Raw genomic sequence first — 17666 nt, 5'->3', positions numbered from 1 at the left:
GTTTTAAAAACCGTTAAATATCAGTCTCGGATGTAAATCCGGTACGAAACGCCCAGGTAAATTAGTGAAACGACATAAGAGTTGTAGCGGCGGTAAAATCCGGTATGCCGGTTTGAACCGTTATACCGGTACCGGCCCAAGGTAACTTTTTGGGTTTGAAACTTTGGTTTTTTACACTTTTTAATGGTCCATCCCCAACTTAACCGTAAACCGTTTTGGCTTCCCTCACAGACGTAAAAAAGATCAAAATCCTAAAGCATCATTCACGACATTCTATCCATCTTCAGCAGTTCATCTTCATCATGCTTCCGGTTTCATTTTTATCGGTAATTTTTCTTATCTTTTTCTTTGAATTGTTGTTACTTCTTAAGTAAGAGACGGTGATGGTACTGAGTTGTTATTACTGGATCGGAAGAAAACTAGAAATGATAGGGTGTTGGTAGCTTAATCTTAGTGGCCGATGAAAGTACATTTGTTGTGGATCCACTTTCAAAACTGAAACAACCCTTCTGCCCATTCCTTTTTAGTATATAAAACAGTTGAATTATTAGCTTGATGATGTTTTTTTATACTCGTACTTAATGTACAAAATATATAGTTAACTAGGCAACTCGGTTGAACCACCCGGTTTAACCGGTTGAACCATTTTTTAACTCAATCCGGTATGAGTTAAAAACCGGTAAATCGTAGACGAACAAGAACTGAAATTGAAGTTTCATACAAGAATAGATACTTCAAAACATCGTCTTGTCATCAAATCTACATGTAAATATAACAAATGAAGAAGTTTCAAATGAGAACGCAGCAGATTCAATAGACGGCTGTTGAGATAGTTACAAAGAGAAAAAAAATATAAATATTTGATTTCTAACCTAAATAAATAAACAGTTTATCATTTCTGGTGTACTAAAAACCTAAAAAAACAATTAATATGGATTGGGTTTATCAAAACAAAGGCTATTGGGTTGGGCTTATGATAAACCATATATATTAAGAGTGGGCCAGGTAATGGAAATAAGATATTTAATCCACACACTAATATATATGTATTTTAAGATTTTATATTTTAATTTAATTATAATCCTCTAGTTTTTATACAGGTTCGACCGGTCTGACCAGTGAACCAATAAGGCGTCCGGTTTGATAGACGGTCCGGTTTTAAAAACATCGGGTAAAAAAACTATATCACCCATCTAATATACATTATATAGAAGTATATAGATAATATCTAGATAATTGAAAATAACAAAACACAAATAAACATAAATATTTAATTATCATAAAAAAGGTGTTCAAGTCATTAGTTTTTTAGAGTTTCAAGAGTAAGAAATTATAAAAACAAAAACTGACATTATGATGAAAAATGACAATCTTAAAATCGATTGGCCTGCATTTTGAAAACTTAATTATCTTTTTTTAATACAGCAACTTATCCAATTTACTCTTTTATTCTACTACCAAACCACTCATTTTTACAGCATAATGACAATCTTAAAATCGATTAGCCTGCATTTTGGAAACTTAATTATCTTTTTTAATACAGCAACTTATCCAATATACTCTCTTATTCTACTACCAAACCACACATTTTTACAACATACGGATAAGATGCCAAAGATGCACTTTTAAACTCACCGTTTGGAAAGGTAATATTCACAACAGTGAGAAAATTTAGGTTCTATAACTTCACAGGCGTTTCTGTGAAATTAAATTATATCTTGGTTTAAATGGTCAAGATAATTGATATCGGCTTGTTAAATCTCGAATCAATCTGAAATGAAACGAGCCCGATTCTAGCTCAAACAATAGTTAAATCTTATTTAAAACAAGTTCAAGTCTAAAACTGAAATGATGGTGAAAATGACAATCTTAATATCGATTGGCGTGCATTTTGGAAACTTAATTTACTTTTTTAGTACGAAAATTAATCCAATACACTCTCTGATTCTACTACCAAACCATACATTTTTACAGCATACGGATAAGATGCCAAAGATGCACTTCCACACTCACCATTTGGAAAGGTAGTGTTTGCAACAATGAGAAAATTTAGGTTCTATAACTTCACAGGTGTTTCTGTGAAATTAAATAAATCTTGGCTCAAATGGTCAAGATAATTGGTATCGGCTCGTTAAATCTGGAATCAATCTGAAATGAAACGAGCTAGTCTAGCTCAAGCAATAGTTAAATCTTATTTAAAACAAGTTCAAGCCTGAGTTTCATTCAGTAAACTAGAGTACGTTCGTAAATCAAAACAAATATGTTACTTATATAAATATAATTACTAAATATATATTATTATATGTATAATTATGTAGTATAATATATAATATATTATAAGTATTGTGTATGGATACTAGGTAAATCTTGCACACATCAAAATTGTGTCATATCTAATATGGATTTTATGATATAAAAGGGTTTGTACATTACCCATTAAAAAAGATTCTCTCTTTTTCAAATTCCTTGAAAACATTAAGTGGGTTTTGAAAGTTTTGAAGTGGGGTTTTAGTGGCTACCAAAGAACTAATTGAAGTCAAATCCAGACCTCATAAAGTGATCTAGGAACAAACAAATATAGCTCTACAACCACTGTAGCATATCTCAAAAGACCCAATAAGTTCACAATGGCCCAATGGCAAATTCTCAATTTTGTTATTTTTTATATATGTTACAGATGTTATATATTTGTTTTTAAGACATATATCTATACACCTTATACACCTTTGATTAGTTGTTATTTTGTCTGGTGAAATTGATGATACATTGATCTTATATTAATATTATTGATATATATTCTTGTTGTCAAATTAATCTATAATTCAGTTTATTTAAATTGTATTTTATGTTTTGTAGAACTTTTAATAAAAATGAAATATGAGATCTCTTCAAAATATATCCTTCTAAATTTTCAAATTCTCTTGTATTTAGAATCAAAAGTTGACAAGTAAACTCATTACCAAGATAACCATAAAACATAAGCCATTTTGAGTGTTTGGATGAAGATGGTGTTTTTTTTTATTTACTTATTTTACGGTGAAACGGGTTGGTACTCGGACGCTTACTACTACATCACCCCCTTAAAGATTGTAATTTTGATTGTTCAATATTACATAATCGCGTTCGCATAATTACCATAAAAGACATAATAACAACCCTTAATGTTGAATCTAGCAAATGTATCATAACTAAACCCCCAAAAAACCTAAAAAAAATAAAAAAAATCTATTTTTTTAAATATTTTTTATGTTAAAATCGCTACTTAATTTTTTTTTCTACTAAAAGTAGCGATTTTTTTATAAAAAAAATATTAAAAAAATTTAACTAGGGAAAGTAACAATGAAAAATAATAGAATCAACTTTACTATACTTTATGAAAATTTTGAATTACAACATGGATTCCATATAAAAGGGCATTCCAAATGTTCCATTAACAAATCTACCCCTCATAATTTAAACTCAATGACAACTAATGAACTTTTATTATTTACACCATCATAAAAGATAAAACCTTTCCCTCCTCACAATAAGATTCTTATTCACAAAACTGGATATTTTTAGCAAAATATTTGACATATTTTGAAAATTATCAACTTTGATCTCCTAATGCGGCCACAGGCGAGCGATTTAAACGAAGCAGATTCCTTGAAGATCTCACGCTCTTGAGCGTCATCATCAACTTTTGTCTCTCCCCTTCGACTTCTGCAAACTGCAAGCTTAATTGCGAGTATCGATCATGCATTTCCTTAAGTTCATTTTCAACGTTGACGTATTTTCCTTTGATTTCCAACATGTCTTTGATCAATTCGTTGATGTCCCTAAAGCTCTTGAACACGGCCTCCTCGTCACTATGTTGTTTGAGAAAAGAACTGACAACATAAAACAAAACCAGATAATTATCGGTGATAAAATAAAACAATCAAATGGACAAACTTGCGGGATACAAGTGTTGTTAACCGCCTTACAATCTATTGTCGATTTTAATAATCAGTTTCCTTTTAATAGATTTTGGCTGATGGAAATATTTACTATGTCATGGTACATGCATATATGCAGCATGCTAAAATGACATATGAAATCAAGTTAGCAATTTTTTGAAAAAAATCAGCAAAAACACATCTTTCACTGCTACAATAAGTAATCAAATGCAACTTAGTTTGCTAGATTCAGTCGAGCCGGGGGTCTCACTGGAAGCAGCCTCTCTATTCCTACAGGGTAGAGGTAAGGCTGTCTACATCTTACCCTCCTCAGACCCTACCTTTGCTTTGTTATTGGTGGGATTTACCGAGTATGATGATGATGATGATGAGTCAGGGCGTAAACGAACCAAGCCTCTCGTGAGCTACTAAAGATCGGCTCGCTAAAGGCTCGAATGCCAAACTAAAACGTGCTCGAGCCTAAAAATAAGTTTGTTTAATAAACGACCCTAAGCCCAAGCTTAACTTATCGAGCTCGAGTAGGTTCGCGAGCCTAAACGCGCCTAGTATTCAAGTGGGTTTTATTTAATATATTAAATATATATTAATATGATAACTATTAATATATAAAACTATGATAAAATTAATAAACATATCATCATCATCATTATCAGCAGCAGCAGCATCATCATCATACTCAGTAAATCCCACCAATGGCAAAGCAAAGGTAGGGTCTGAGGAGGGTAAGAGGTAGAGAGCCTTACCTCTACCCCGTAGGAATAGAGAGGTTGCTTCCAGTGAGACCCCCGGCTCGATAGTAGCTTTGCATCAAGCCTTAGACATAAGGCACATGACACTCAGCAACCGGGACAAAGGCCGATTAGTGCATGTATCCCCATGTCTTTCGGCTATCAACGCCACCACACGATGAATGATTAATCGTCCATCGCATTAAACGTTATTTTCACGAAATTAGTAAAATAACGTTAAAATTAGTGCAATTTCACTTTTGCCCCCCGAGCGCCCACACATATATACATTATATGCGCACACCGCAAGCAGGGCGTTAAAAATTAATAAACATATATTGTGTTATATATAAATTTTTATAAATATATATGAAAAAAGTTATAAATGTATATAAATTAATTAACTAAGAAATAATAAACAAGCCGACCTCAAGCTCTAAAAATTTATACTTATCTACGTGATTTAAAGTTAGTTGCAAAACGAGAAAAGGGTAATGTTCATATCTATTTTTTACGATTTGCCTGATAAAACAATGGGATATATGGTTATTTTTACTTTACTAATGATTGCAACTTGAAGACACATTAACAAGATAATCATATATTTGGTCAAAATTACCTTTGGAATTGAATGCTTGATTTCTTTTTTGTCCTAAGTGCTTCAGCGAGCTCGATTTCCAAAGCAAGAACCCTTTCTAACGCATTTCCATTTCCCCGAAAATCAACAAAATTCGGGTATATGCTCGATAGCTCTTCATTGGCCTTGAATTGAAAAGTAATAATCAGAAAAAAAAAATAATGTTACAAATAAAAAAAAAGAGTAAATTACAAAAATCGTCCTTTATGTATGTCACTTATTGCAAAATGTGTCCTTTGTCTTCAATAATTACAGAAAACGTACTCGATGTTTGCAAACCCTTGCAAGTTATGTCCGATAGCCCTAACTCAGTTATTTTTTTGTGGTTAAATCTGACCAAATGGACCCCACATGAGGGTATTTTGGTCATTTTACTCTCATGTGAGGTCCATTTGTTCAGATTTTACCACAAATACCCTCATGTGGGGTCCATTTGGTCAGGCTTAACCACAAAAATTAACTAAGTTAGGGCTAAAGGACATAACTTGCAAGGATTTGCAAACATCGAGTACGTTTTCTGTAATTATTGAAGACAAAGGACACAGTTTGCAATAAGTGACATACATAAAGGACGATTTTTGTAATTTACTCTTTAAAAAAACAAAAAAAAAACAAGAGGTTTGAACATTTTCAAAAGTAAAATGCATATATATACCTGGTGTAGTTGTCCAAGTTCTCGTTGTAAATCTTGAAAACCCGGGTCAAAATTTGTCAACGAAAGATGTGCATTATCGTTTTTCATCTTTTCCAACTGCCGTAAGACGAACATCATAAACGTAGAACGAGATTAAAGTGTGATATAGAAAGTATATTGATCGCATGTGCTGAAAATTTACCTCTTCGTCTAGTTGCTCCATGCAAGACATCAAATGTTGAGTTCTGAACGGATCGTTGACAACCATTAGTTGTTTTGAATCATTGGCCAGCGGATTTTCTTCGTTTTCAAGTGTGCGGTCTGTAACTCCCTGCGGGACCAAATATTCAATGAATAAATTGTAGAAAAATATAACAAAAATTAACAATCATGTTTAGGATGGTTTCATTATAATATTTTTTGAGTAAATTACAAAAATCGTCCTTTATGTATGTCACTTATTGCAAACCGCGTCCTTTGTCTTCAATAATTACAGAAAACGTACTCGATGTTTGCAAACCCTTGCAAGTTATGTCCTTTAGCCCTAACTCAGTTAATTTTTGTGGTTAAATCTGACCAAATAAACCCCACATGAGGGTATTTTTGTGGTTAAATCTAACCAAATGGACCCCACATGAGAGTAAAATGACCAAAATACCCTAATGTGGGGTCCATTTGGTCAGATTTAACCACAAAAAATTAAATGAGTTAGGGCTAAAAGACATAACTTGCAAGGGTTTGCAAACATCGAGTACGTTTTCTGTAGTTATTGAAGATAAAGGACACAGTTTGCAACAAGTGACATACATAAAGGACGATTTTTGTAATTTACTCATATTTTTTAGCATGTAAATGTTTTCATTTTTTTACTATATTGTATACGTCAATAAATAATTGTATAATTTTACATAACTAAAATGTCGTTTTCGTCGTTGAGGTTTGACCAGTTTTGTGACTTTCGTCCAAAGGTTTGTTTTTCCGCATCTGGATCCAAAAGGTTTGAAATCTTGTCATGTTCATCCGGCTCGTTAACTCGATTCATTTTTCTCTGTTAAGTCATGGGTATTTCCGTCTTTTTTGTTAACTTAAAGGAAGATGCGGTCTTTTTCACTTTATGTAAAAAGACCGAATACCCCTGAAAAAAAGACTGAATTGCCCTTTAAGTTAGCAAAAAAGACAGAAATACCCCTGACTTAACGGAGAAACATGGAAGGAGTTCATAATCTGGATGAAAATGGCAAGATTTCAAACCTTTTGGATCCAGATGCGGAAAAACAAACCTTTGGACGAAAGTCGCAAAACTGGCCAAACCTTAGGGACGAAAATAGCATTTTAATATTTAAAATTTTAATTCAAACCTGGATTTCTTGCAGATTTACAGAACCCTTTTCTTCTTTCTGAGCAATCTGTTCTCTAATCAAAGAAAGTTCATCCGCAAGTTTCGATTTTTCGTCCTCGCGTTCTCGTAATAAAGCAGCAAGCTTTTCTTTTTCTTCCTTGCAACACTCGAGGCTCAAAACCGCACATTCCAACTCCGCCTGTAACCGATCATAATCCGGTTTATCCGAAACGACCACTTCGCCCTCCACTTCCAGTTCCTGAATTCTCCGCAACTGTGAAGCTTCCGATCGCTTCCTACTTTCAACTTCGTCAAGAGCATCTTGTAATTTAAACAACATTTCCTCATTATGCCGTTTGGAAACCGACAGTTGTTGCTTTAGTTCTTGAATTTTCGTTTGATATTGTTCTTTTATAAACGCTATTCTCAATGACTCCGTTGGGCCTTCCGGGTCTTTTTCTTTTTTCTCGTGTGCCACGTCAGCACTATCTTTAAGCTCCTTTAAGTAGATTGACAAGTTCTTGAATTCTTCGGTTTTAAGTTTCTGTTCGGTGAGCTTGTTTGTAAGTTGGTCACATTGGTTCTGTAACGTGATTAATTCTTCGTTTCGTTCTTCCAGCTTTGCTTTGAACACTAATAACGTAATTTCCGTTTCTTCCTGGAAAGTTAACACGTCATCGACATCGAGGGCGTTCTTGTAATTTACTTCAGTCGGTTTGGTTTCCGCAGCGTGAGCAATATAATCCTCTAACTTCACATTGCGAGATTCAACTTCGGTTGCTAAACTTTTCTTTTCTTCAATATAACGAGCCACCTCTTCGTTTGACTTGGTCAACATTTCTTTCAGTTGACTTGCCGTGAGAGCAAGCTCGATGTTAGATTCTGAAACTTCAGCATTTTTAGCAATAGAAGCTTGTAACTCCAATCTGACCGATTCTAGTTCCATTGCTAAATTTCTGTTTTCTTCAATATAACGAGTGACCTCTTCGTTTGACTTGGTCAACATGTCTTTCAGTTGACCAACCTTCAAAGCATGCTCGTTTTCGGATTCTGCAATTTCAGCAACGTAAGACTGTAACTCTGATCCGAGAGATTCGACTTTCATCGCTAAATTTCTGTTTTCTTCAACATAACGAGCGACCTCTTCGTTTGACTTGGTCAACATTTCCTGTAGTTGACCAACCTTCATAGCATGCTCGTTTTCAGATTCTGCAATTTCAGCATTTTTGACAACAGAAGCCTGTAACTCTGATCTAAGAGATTCAATTTCCGTTACTAACTTTTCGTTCTCTTCATTTGACTTGGTCAACATTTCTTTCAGTTGACCAACCTTTAAAGCATGCTCGTTTTCTGATTCTGCAAATTCAGCATTTTTAGCAACATAAGACTGTAACTCTGATCCAAGAGATTCAACTTCCGTTGCTAAATTTCTGTTTTCTTCAACATAACGAGCGACTTCTTCCGTTGACTTGGTCAACATTTCTTTCAGTTGACTCACCTCGAGAGCATGCCCGTTTTTGGATTCTGCCATTTCATCATTTTTAGCGACAGAAGCCTTTAACTCTGATCTAAGAGACTCGATTTCCGTTACTAAATTTTTGTTCTCCTCAATATAACGAGATACCTCTTCATTTGACTTGGTCAACATTTCTTTCAGTTGACCAACTTTCAAAGCATGCTCGTTTTCAGATTCTGCAACTTCAGCATTTTTAGCGACAGAAGCATGTAACTCTGATCTAAGAGACTCAATTTCCGTCACTAGATTTCTGTTCTCTTCAATATAACGAGCCACCTCTTCCTTTGACTTGGTCAACATTTCTTTCAGTTGACTCGCCTCGTTAGCATGCATTGTTTTGGATTCTGAAATTTCCGCAACAGAAGCCTGTAGCTCCAACCTAAGAGACTCAACTTCCGTCGCTAAATTTCTATTTTCTTCAATATAACGCCCCACCTCATCCTTTGACTTGGTCAACATTTCCTTCAGTTGACTCGCCTCTAGAGCATGCATCGTTTTGGATTCTGAAATTTCAACATTTCTAGAAACAGAAGTCTGAAACTCCATCCTAAGGGACTCAATTTCCGTCACTAAATTTCTGTTTTCTTCGATATAACGAGCCACCTCTTGCTTTGACTTGGTCAACATTTCCTGCAGTTGACCAACCTTCAAAGCATGCTCCTTTTCAGATTCTGCAACTTCGGCATTTTTAGCAACAGAAGCCTGTAACTCGGATCTAAGAGATTCAATTTCCGTTACAAAATTTCTGTTCTCGTCAATATAACGAGCCAACTCTTCCTTTGAATTGGTCAACATTTCTTTCAGTTGACTCGCCTCAAACGCATGTTCTGCGTTGGATTCTAAAATTTCGGCATTTTTAGCAACAGAAGCCTGTAACTCCAATCTAAGAGATTCAAGTTCCGTCGCTAAATTTCTATTCTCTTCAATGTAAAAAGCTTCGTTTTTTAGACAACCGTTCAATCTTGACTCTGTATCTTCAAGTTTCGTTTGAAGCTCCTTTAACTGCTCTACCTCCGCCTTTGACTTAGTCAACATATCTTTCAACTCACGTACCTCAAGAGCATGCTCGTTATTTACATTTGCCAACGTTGTCTCGAGAAGCGCGTCATTCGATTTTGAAATCTCCGCATTCTGAGCAATAGAAGCCTCTAACTTTAACTTAAAAGATTCAAGCTCTGACCTTTGACTTTCAAGTTCAGACGTCAAACATGCAACCGTACCCCTTTCGGCATCCAAGCATTCTTGCAGCCTACCGAGCTCTTCACGCTTATTTTCAACGTAAACCATCAATTCTTGATTCTCTTTTTTCAACTCGGAAACAATTTGTTCGTGAAAACTTTTATCGTCGGACGATATCTTTTGCAGCTCGAGTTCCAATGACGAAAGGTTATTTAACATCGCTTCGCTGTTCTGCACGTGTCTTTCACCGGATTCCAAACTACTTTGAAACATGTTAGCGACGGAATCAATTTGCAACTGAAGCTTCTCAAAACACGGCTTTTGGACTTCCATTTTCGACACCGTTTGATATAAACCGTTCATAAATTTCATCTTCGCGCCATCCATTTCTGATGTTAAGATTTTTATTTCCTTTTGAAGATTCTGTTTATCGGAAACTTCTACTTCTAGAAGCTTCTGGAGCTCCATTTTTTCAGCAGAAACGACTTCGTATTTGCCTTTGAAAACTCGGTAATCCATGAGCAGTGCTTCACATTCGGTAATCTTTTCCATCAAAAGAAAATTCTCGTTCGAAAGATTTCCGACATCCGATTCCAACATTCGGTTTTGCAGATCCAGATCGTTGCATCTGGCGAGATAATAACCGTTTTCTTGAACTAAAGAATCTCGAGATTGGTTCAAAGTTTGTAACTTTTCATTCATTTTTCTTATATGATCACTAGCTTCAAATAACGTTTCCTCGAGTGTTTTAGAGTACACGTTTAACTGTAAATTTGCGGAACACATTTCACTGAGCTCTTCTTCGACTTTTTTGTAAATATTCTCTTGTAAACTCAACGATGTCTTCAAGTCGTTTGAGAGATGTTTAGACGACGGTTGTGTAGTGTCGGCAAAAGCTTCTTTAATGACGGTTTGATTCGTTTCGAACATCGACAAAACTTGAAACGAAAGCATGTCGAGATCTTTTTGCAATTGACTCACTGCAATCGAGTAGTTCAAGCGGGCCCGTTTGAGTGCTGATTCGGAAACCGTGACCCGTTTTTGAAGCTCGTTGTTAACCGAACTCAAATCGTTGATTTCGGTTTTAAGGTTCTGACAGTCGGCCAAAATCCGTTTCTGATTTTCTTCTAGCTCATGCACAAGCGACTCGTAGTAACACTCCATTTGATCCATTTTTTTGACGAGATTTTCGTTTTCGGCCTTTGTTGTCTCCAATTCTTGAAGCGTTTGAATTGGTACTACACCAAATGTTTCGTTTTTAAGATCTTGAACGGTCCGAAGTAGCACCTCGAAATCCGACTGTAAATTATTTAAACCGGACTCACCCATTAAAATCTTTTCTTGGATTTCCCGAATCTGACTTTCCACAAGTACGACCCCGTTGACTTCTAATTTTCTTTCCGTAACCTTCGAGGTCGATTTAACGTCTTTCAAATTTTGAAGATCGTTTTTGAACTTCGAACATTCCGATTTCAAAAAGTTGACTTCTTTGACTAACTCTTGACCTGAAGCAATCTCCACGGTGAGTTCTTGTGCTAACTTTTGTGTTTCGGTTCCCATTTCATTAGCATGACTCTGCAAAGTGGTTAGTTCTTGTTTGAGCTCGGAAATCGATGACTCGGCAGCTGCCAAGCTGGCTCTAAGCCGATTATTCTCTTCGTAAACAACTGCCACGTCATTGTCCAGCTTGGCTTGTTCTGAACCGCTCGATTTTTCGGCTGGTGAATCATGCTTGTCAGCATAGTAACAGTCTGACGCGTTCGATGACTCGTCACACGTAACTTGTGAATCTGAATATTCTCCATGTATGATTGTTTCTTCTCTAAGTTGCATTCGAGTTTTCGCCTATTTAAAAATAATGTAAATAAAGATTAGAAACATTTCAAGCAACATTTAAATACCCCCCCCCCCCCCAATTACAAAAAAAAAATCTTAGGCGGGAAGCTTCATAATTTTAGGCATAGTTTTGATTTTTTGTCGAATATACTAAATATATTGTCCAAATTTCTATTTTAGCTTATCCCAATATAAATATACATTTATCCCCCCCCCCCCCAATATAAATATACATTTAACCATTGGGTGTCAGCCCAATGGCCACCAGCCCGCATTCTAACCCGGAGGTGGCGAGTTCGAGTCTTGCTCGTTCCCAATGCCCCTACGGTAGCGGATTTACCCCAAACTCAGGCTTGCTGGGTGGCGGTCTGCGAGGTGGGATCACCTCGGCGGTTGGGAGGACCGTGGAATATCCCCCCCCCCCCCCAATATAATTATACATTATAAAAAAGGATAGTAATAATTAAAAGAGTAAATTACGTTTTTGGCCCCTGTGGTTATATCACTTTTACTATATTAGCCCAAAATAAGAATTTTTTACATATCTGCCCTCATGGTCTCTATAACTAACCATTTTGGCCCCTAAGTCTAACCATTTTAGCCCCCATGGTCTCTATAACTAACCATTTTGGCCCCCATGGTCTCTAGACTTAGGGGCCAAAATGGTTAGTTATAGAAACCACTGGGGCAGATATGTTAAAAATTCTTATTTTGGGCTAATATAGTAAAAGTGATATAACCACAGGGGCCAAAAACGTAATTTACTCTAATTAAAATATGCATTACTTAGATATGACAAATTATCTCTTAGAGTAAATTACTTTCCGAGTCCTTGTGTTTTAGTGGTTTTAACCACTTTAGTCCAAAATCAAAAAAGTTTAACGCCTGAGTCCCTAACCACTCATTTTTATACCATTTTGAGTCCAACTTTTTAACACTTGTACTTTTGGTTTTGGACTCAAGTGGTTAAAACTTAAAACCACTAAAACACAAGGACTCAAAACATTATAAGATGAACGGTTAGGGACTCAGTGCGTTAAACTTTTTTATTTTGAACTCAAATGGTTAAAACCACTAAAACACAGGGACTCAAAAAGTAATTTACTCTATCTCTTATTTCAACAATAATATTGAGATGGAGGGAGTAATCTAACCTTATTAACCAGATCATCGGGTATCTGCAACTCGGAAGATGGTGACTTGGCAGTACTATGTTCGGTCTCTTTATTTACGTTATTGCCACTTTGCAAGCCTTTATCCCTCTGTTGCTCAAATTCCCTATGTTACATCAACAACTCACTTAATAAACAATAATTAATAATTAATAGCACCCTAATCATTAGTTAAAGAACATATAATACCTGAATCCGGTTTTAGCCGTTAGCAGCTGAACTGTCACCTGAAAACAAAATATACCGTCAGCCGAGATCGGATAATCGGAAATAATTATGGAAAGTTTTGGTTAATGTGTTAGGGTTTTTCTCACATGCAAAAGGGTTCCATGATCGGATCCGTGTAGAGGGAGAGAAAGAATGGCCGGTTGTGATGCATCGGCATAATCAGCAAGATTGATCGTCGCCTCACCGAGGATGCTAGACCGTGAAGTACCCTGTGCTCCAAATTTAGAGCCAACTTATAGTTTAATAACTATTAAAGATTGCACTAGGAATGTTTGGATGTGTGTACTTAAGTAATAAGATAAATAACTTTCTACGCCACATAGGTCTGCAAATCGTGCACCGTTCGGCGGGGAGTTTGTTTGTGTCCATTCGTTTACTAAGCGAACGAACACGAACAAGAAATTCCGTTCACTTAGTTAAATGAACGAACATGAACAAAGACAGTGTTCGTTCATTTATGTTCGTGAATGTTCGGTAACGTGTTCATTTGTGTTCGATAGCTTATTAACGTGTTCGTTTGTGTATTATATATTTTGTTCATGAACACTTGTTTGTGTTCGTGAACATTGATTTGTGTTCGTGAATGTCCGTTTGCGTTCGTTACCTAAAATTAACAAACGAACACGAACACGTTCATTTCCTTAACGAACGAACGAACACGAACCGTTCGGTTCGTTTGCAGCCTTAACGCCACATCCAAACACCCCTAACTCAAATGACAAAATTAGCATAGTTAAACGGATAAGAACCTATAGTTAGAATAAAAGTGATAAATGGTAATTTTTTCTATATATAAAAAAGGAAACTTACCATTCCTACGACAAGTTTGTAGAGCTTATCATCATATTGTTTGGTCTTAGAATCTAATAGAAGCCGTGTAGTTTCATAAATGGGGTCCGCCCATTTACACGACCCGCCTCTCACATTTGCTTTGCTAGTCTTTGCGGTAGCCTTCCCGGTTTCGGTAGGAATAAAAGATATAAATAATTTTTCCCAGCCATGTTGCGGTATCTGAAACATAAACATATGTCAAATTGGCAATCTTTGATGATATTTCGTCTTTCATGTAATAATTATCATAACATCGTATTATAAATATTCAAGCATCAACCGTTTCTAACGTGTAAAAGGTTCCGTTACTCCACATTTTTTGACAATTTTACCCTTAGAGAAGGATATAAAGATAAGTAAACAAAACTTATAGGAAAAATTTACAAGTTTTGTCCTTTATCTTTATACCACTTTTCAAGCGGTGTCCTTTTTAACGAATGTTGACAGGCGGTGTCCTTTACTAGGTATTTTGTTGTAAGTTTAGTCCTTTACACCCAACCCAGTTAAAAAACCCTGTTAATTGTTGAGTGTAAAGAACTAAACTTGCCAACAAAATACCTAGGTAAATGACTAAACTTGCAACAAGTTACCTAGTAAAGGACACCGCCTGTCAACAATTAACAAGGTTTTTTAACTGGGTTGGGTGTAAAGGACTAAACTTGCAACAAAATACCAAGTAAAGGACACCGCCCGTCAACAATTAACAGGGTTTTTTAACTGGGTTCAGTGTAAACGACTAAACTTGCAACAAAATACCTAGTAAAGGACACCGCCCGTCAACATTCGTTAAAAAGGACACCGCCTGAAAAGTGGTATAAAGATAAAGGACAAAACTTGTAATTTTTCCAAACTTATATGAATCTTAACCATACATCCACCTATGTTACAAGAGTAAAAACGGAATTTTCTCTAACGATTTCATTCCTTCATTTGCCAAAACTTACTCATTTAAAACAATCTATACCACAAAACAAAGCAGCGCTCTACTATATATGTGATAAACAGTACCCAAAATGCATGTCACTTAAAGTTTCCATATACAAATTATTTAGCAAAATTCATAAGCTACTAAAGAAACCAGATTAAAACAAAATAAAAAATAGAAACTTACATTTGTCGCATGAAATTGCAGCCGAAATACCACTTTTACTTTAGCTTTCTCGATTTTCCATTTCGCGACCCTTGACATTGTCGCATAAACCAAAACAACACAACCTGCAGATTGGTGGATTTAAAAACAAATCAATACCATTACAAGTTCCAAACGCCCTTCTTGCCGTCTAAAACCGTAACAAGCGGATCAATGACTTTAATAAGCAATCCCATATATGTCATGATTTGTCAAAATACCAAATCATTTTGAATAGTTTTAGGTGGTAAATCGGATACCTTGAAACTAAATCTAGCATCAATATTCCACAATAGTTTAGATCCCGAAACTTTTTGTGTGTTAGAAGTTAAACTTTATACATTAGAGGCCCCATGGTTGATTACAATCCCATACATGTATATTATGAGAAAGTATTAGCAATAAAGCATAAAGATCCTAAAGAAAATTAATCATAAAACTATAAATACATAATGCAATGAAATAACATGATTAAGATATAATTTTTTTATTAACCCTAGATTAACCATTGTTCAATTATCATAACCCCCCCCCCCCCCCCCAAAAAAAAAAAAAAAAAACATATAGATTTGTGATGCATAAATCAAGATCTTTACTGTTGGTACAATGATTCAAGAAATGCAAGCAACCCACATTCAATTTCTTCATGATCAAACCAAAAATAAATTCAAAACCAAAGTAAATGCTTACCTTCTTCAACCTAGTGCCAAAACCAGCTCTGATCCAAAACCCTAAACAGTAGAAACCCAAATTCAAATCAAGAAAAAGTAGAAAAAAGAATCCAAAAAAGAAAAAAACTCAAAAACACCCAAAAATGTACAACCAAAGTAGAAAACAATAAAAGGGAAAAAAACTTTTTTTTCTTCAACTCTCAAGAAAAGCAAAATTTGACATTAACAGAGTAAACCCACTTCAAAATTTAATAAAAATCAGTAAAAAAACATTTACATTTGTTTAAAGATCAAAACTTTACAACCATTTTAGAAAACCCACTTCAAGAAACTACAGAAATTGTATAAAAAAATAAAAAAATAGAACAAAGATGAACAATCAGAGTGAACCCACTTCATAATATAATAAAAATCAGTAAAAAAACATTTACATTTGTTTAAAGCTCAAACCTTTACAACAATTTTAGAAAACCCACTTCAAGAAACTACAGAAATTGTATAAAAAAATAAAAAATAGAACAAAGATGAACAATCAGAGTGAACCCACTTCATAATATAATAAAAATCAGTAAAAAAAACATTTACATTTGTTTAAAGATCAAAACTTTACAACAAATTTAGAATACCCACTTCAAGAAACTGCAGAAATTGTGGAAATCAAGAGCAAAAATGAGGAATTAGAGTGATAAAGATTGAATGAGCATAATGTTACCTAACAATGCAATGGATCTGAGATGTGGGACTTGCAATGGAAGCAATCTGACAAAGATAGTGCGATGTGGAAGCGTGAGAAATCAGTAAAACTAAAAATAAAAATTAGGTTTTTTTTTTTTTAAATCAAATCTGAAATCACCATCAAAATGAGGAAAAAGATGTGAAAACACAAAGACAAGAGAGAGAGATGAGAGAGAGAGTGAGTATCTTGTTGAAAAGGTTGAAACTTGAGTTGAAATCTTGGATTTATTTTTTTTTTCTTTTTATTGTTTTTGGAAAATAGTGGGAAAAAAAATAAAAATATTTGGGTGTCCCGCCAAAGGGTGTGACTTGTGATTGCCCTGAATTAATTAACTCGACCCATGTTTTTGTGGTTTTGCATTTTTTGGAATATGAATTTTCATGTTTTGAGATAAATAGAAAAAAAAACATCATATTTCATGTGATCATGTGAGCTAAAGAGATCACTTTTCTTGTAGATTTCATGTTGGAAGTTTGGTGTGAATGGAAAGTCTCAAGTGGTAAAACCACCTTGTCCCACATTGGTGTGGGAACAAAAGAAAAGGCAATTTATAAGGCAAAAGCTTCTCCAAGCAATTGTAGTCTTATGACATGTTTTACCACAAGTCCTACCCGCGCGTGCGCAGGGGGGTGCAAAAATTTGAGTTTCGGAGCTGGAATTTGGTTGAACTCGTGCGTGCCCGCACGTCCTGCGGACACGAATGCAGCTCCGAATGGCTATAAAACCGAACCTTTTCGTTCAGTTTAGACACACCGAAATCAACAGTCTCTTCTCTTTCTCTCTACAGCATTCTCCAGTTTTCTTTCAGGCAAGTGTTCAAGTCCGGCAGCGCTCGGTGCTGTTTCGAACCGGCGTACCCTGGGAACAGACGGCGAATCTGTTTAAGGGAATTGTGTCAAACACAAGCCCGGTTAAATCGTTTACTGTTTCTTTTATACTTCTATTTTGCAACCTTTCTAACCACTGTTCTGATCAGCAGTTCTGTCTTGCCACTGCTTCAACCGACAGTGGTTGATCAGCGGTTAGACTGATCAGTGCTTAACTGACCAGTAGTTAAGTTCATCAGTAGTTAGACAAACTGATCAGTAGTTT

The 17666-nt window shown here is 35.4% G+C and overlaps 1 protein-coding gene across 1 annotated transcript; it reads right to left on the bottom strand.

Annotated features, from left to right (window-relative positions):
* Nucleotides 1-3347: 3347 nt before the first annotated feature.
* Nucleotides 3348-16758, bottom strand: LOC110889125 (intracellular protein transport protein USO1). The gene is made up of 12 exons (XM_035979471.1): nucleotides 16551-16758; nucleotides 15858-15898; nucleotides 15150-15253; nucleotides 14018-14218; nucleotides 13294-13416; nucleotides 13169-13206; nucleotides 12962-13085; nucleotides 7296-11816; nucleotides 6140-6268; nucleotides 5959-6054; nucleotides 5286-5428; nucleotides 3348-3869 (listed from the first exon to the last, which is right to left on the bottom strand). Exons 3-12 carry the CDS (start codon nucleotides 15225-15227, stop codon nucleotides 3590-3592), a joined length of 5733 nt encoding a protein of 1910 aa, XP_035835364.1. The 5' UTR covers nucleotides 15228-15253; nucleotides 15858-15898; nucleotides 16551-16758; the 3' UTR covers nucleotides 3348-3589.
* Between the last annotated feature and the right edge of the window lie 908 nt (nucleotides 16759-17666).

The sequence above is a fragment of the Helianthus annuus genome, chromosome 11 (assembly GCF_002127325.2).
Source record: "Helianthus annuus cultivar XRQ/B chromosome 11, HanXRQr2.0-SUNRISE, whole genome shotgun sequence".
NCBI lineage: Eukaryota > Viridiplantae > Streptophyta > Magnoliopsida > Asterales > Asteraceae > Helianthus > Helianthus annuus.
The sequence above is the reverse complement of the archived record's forward strand: the minus strand, read 5'-3'. Positions and strand labels throughout refer to the sequence as shown.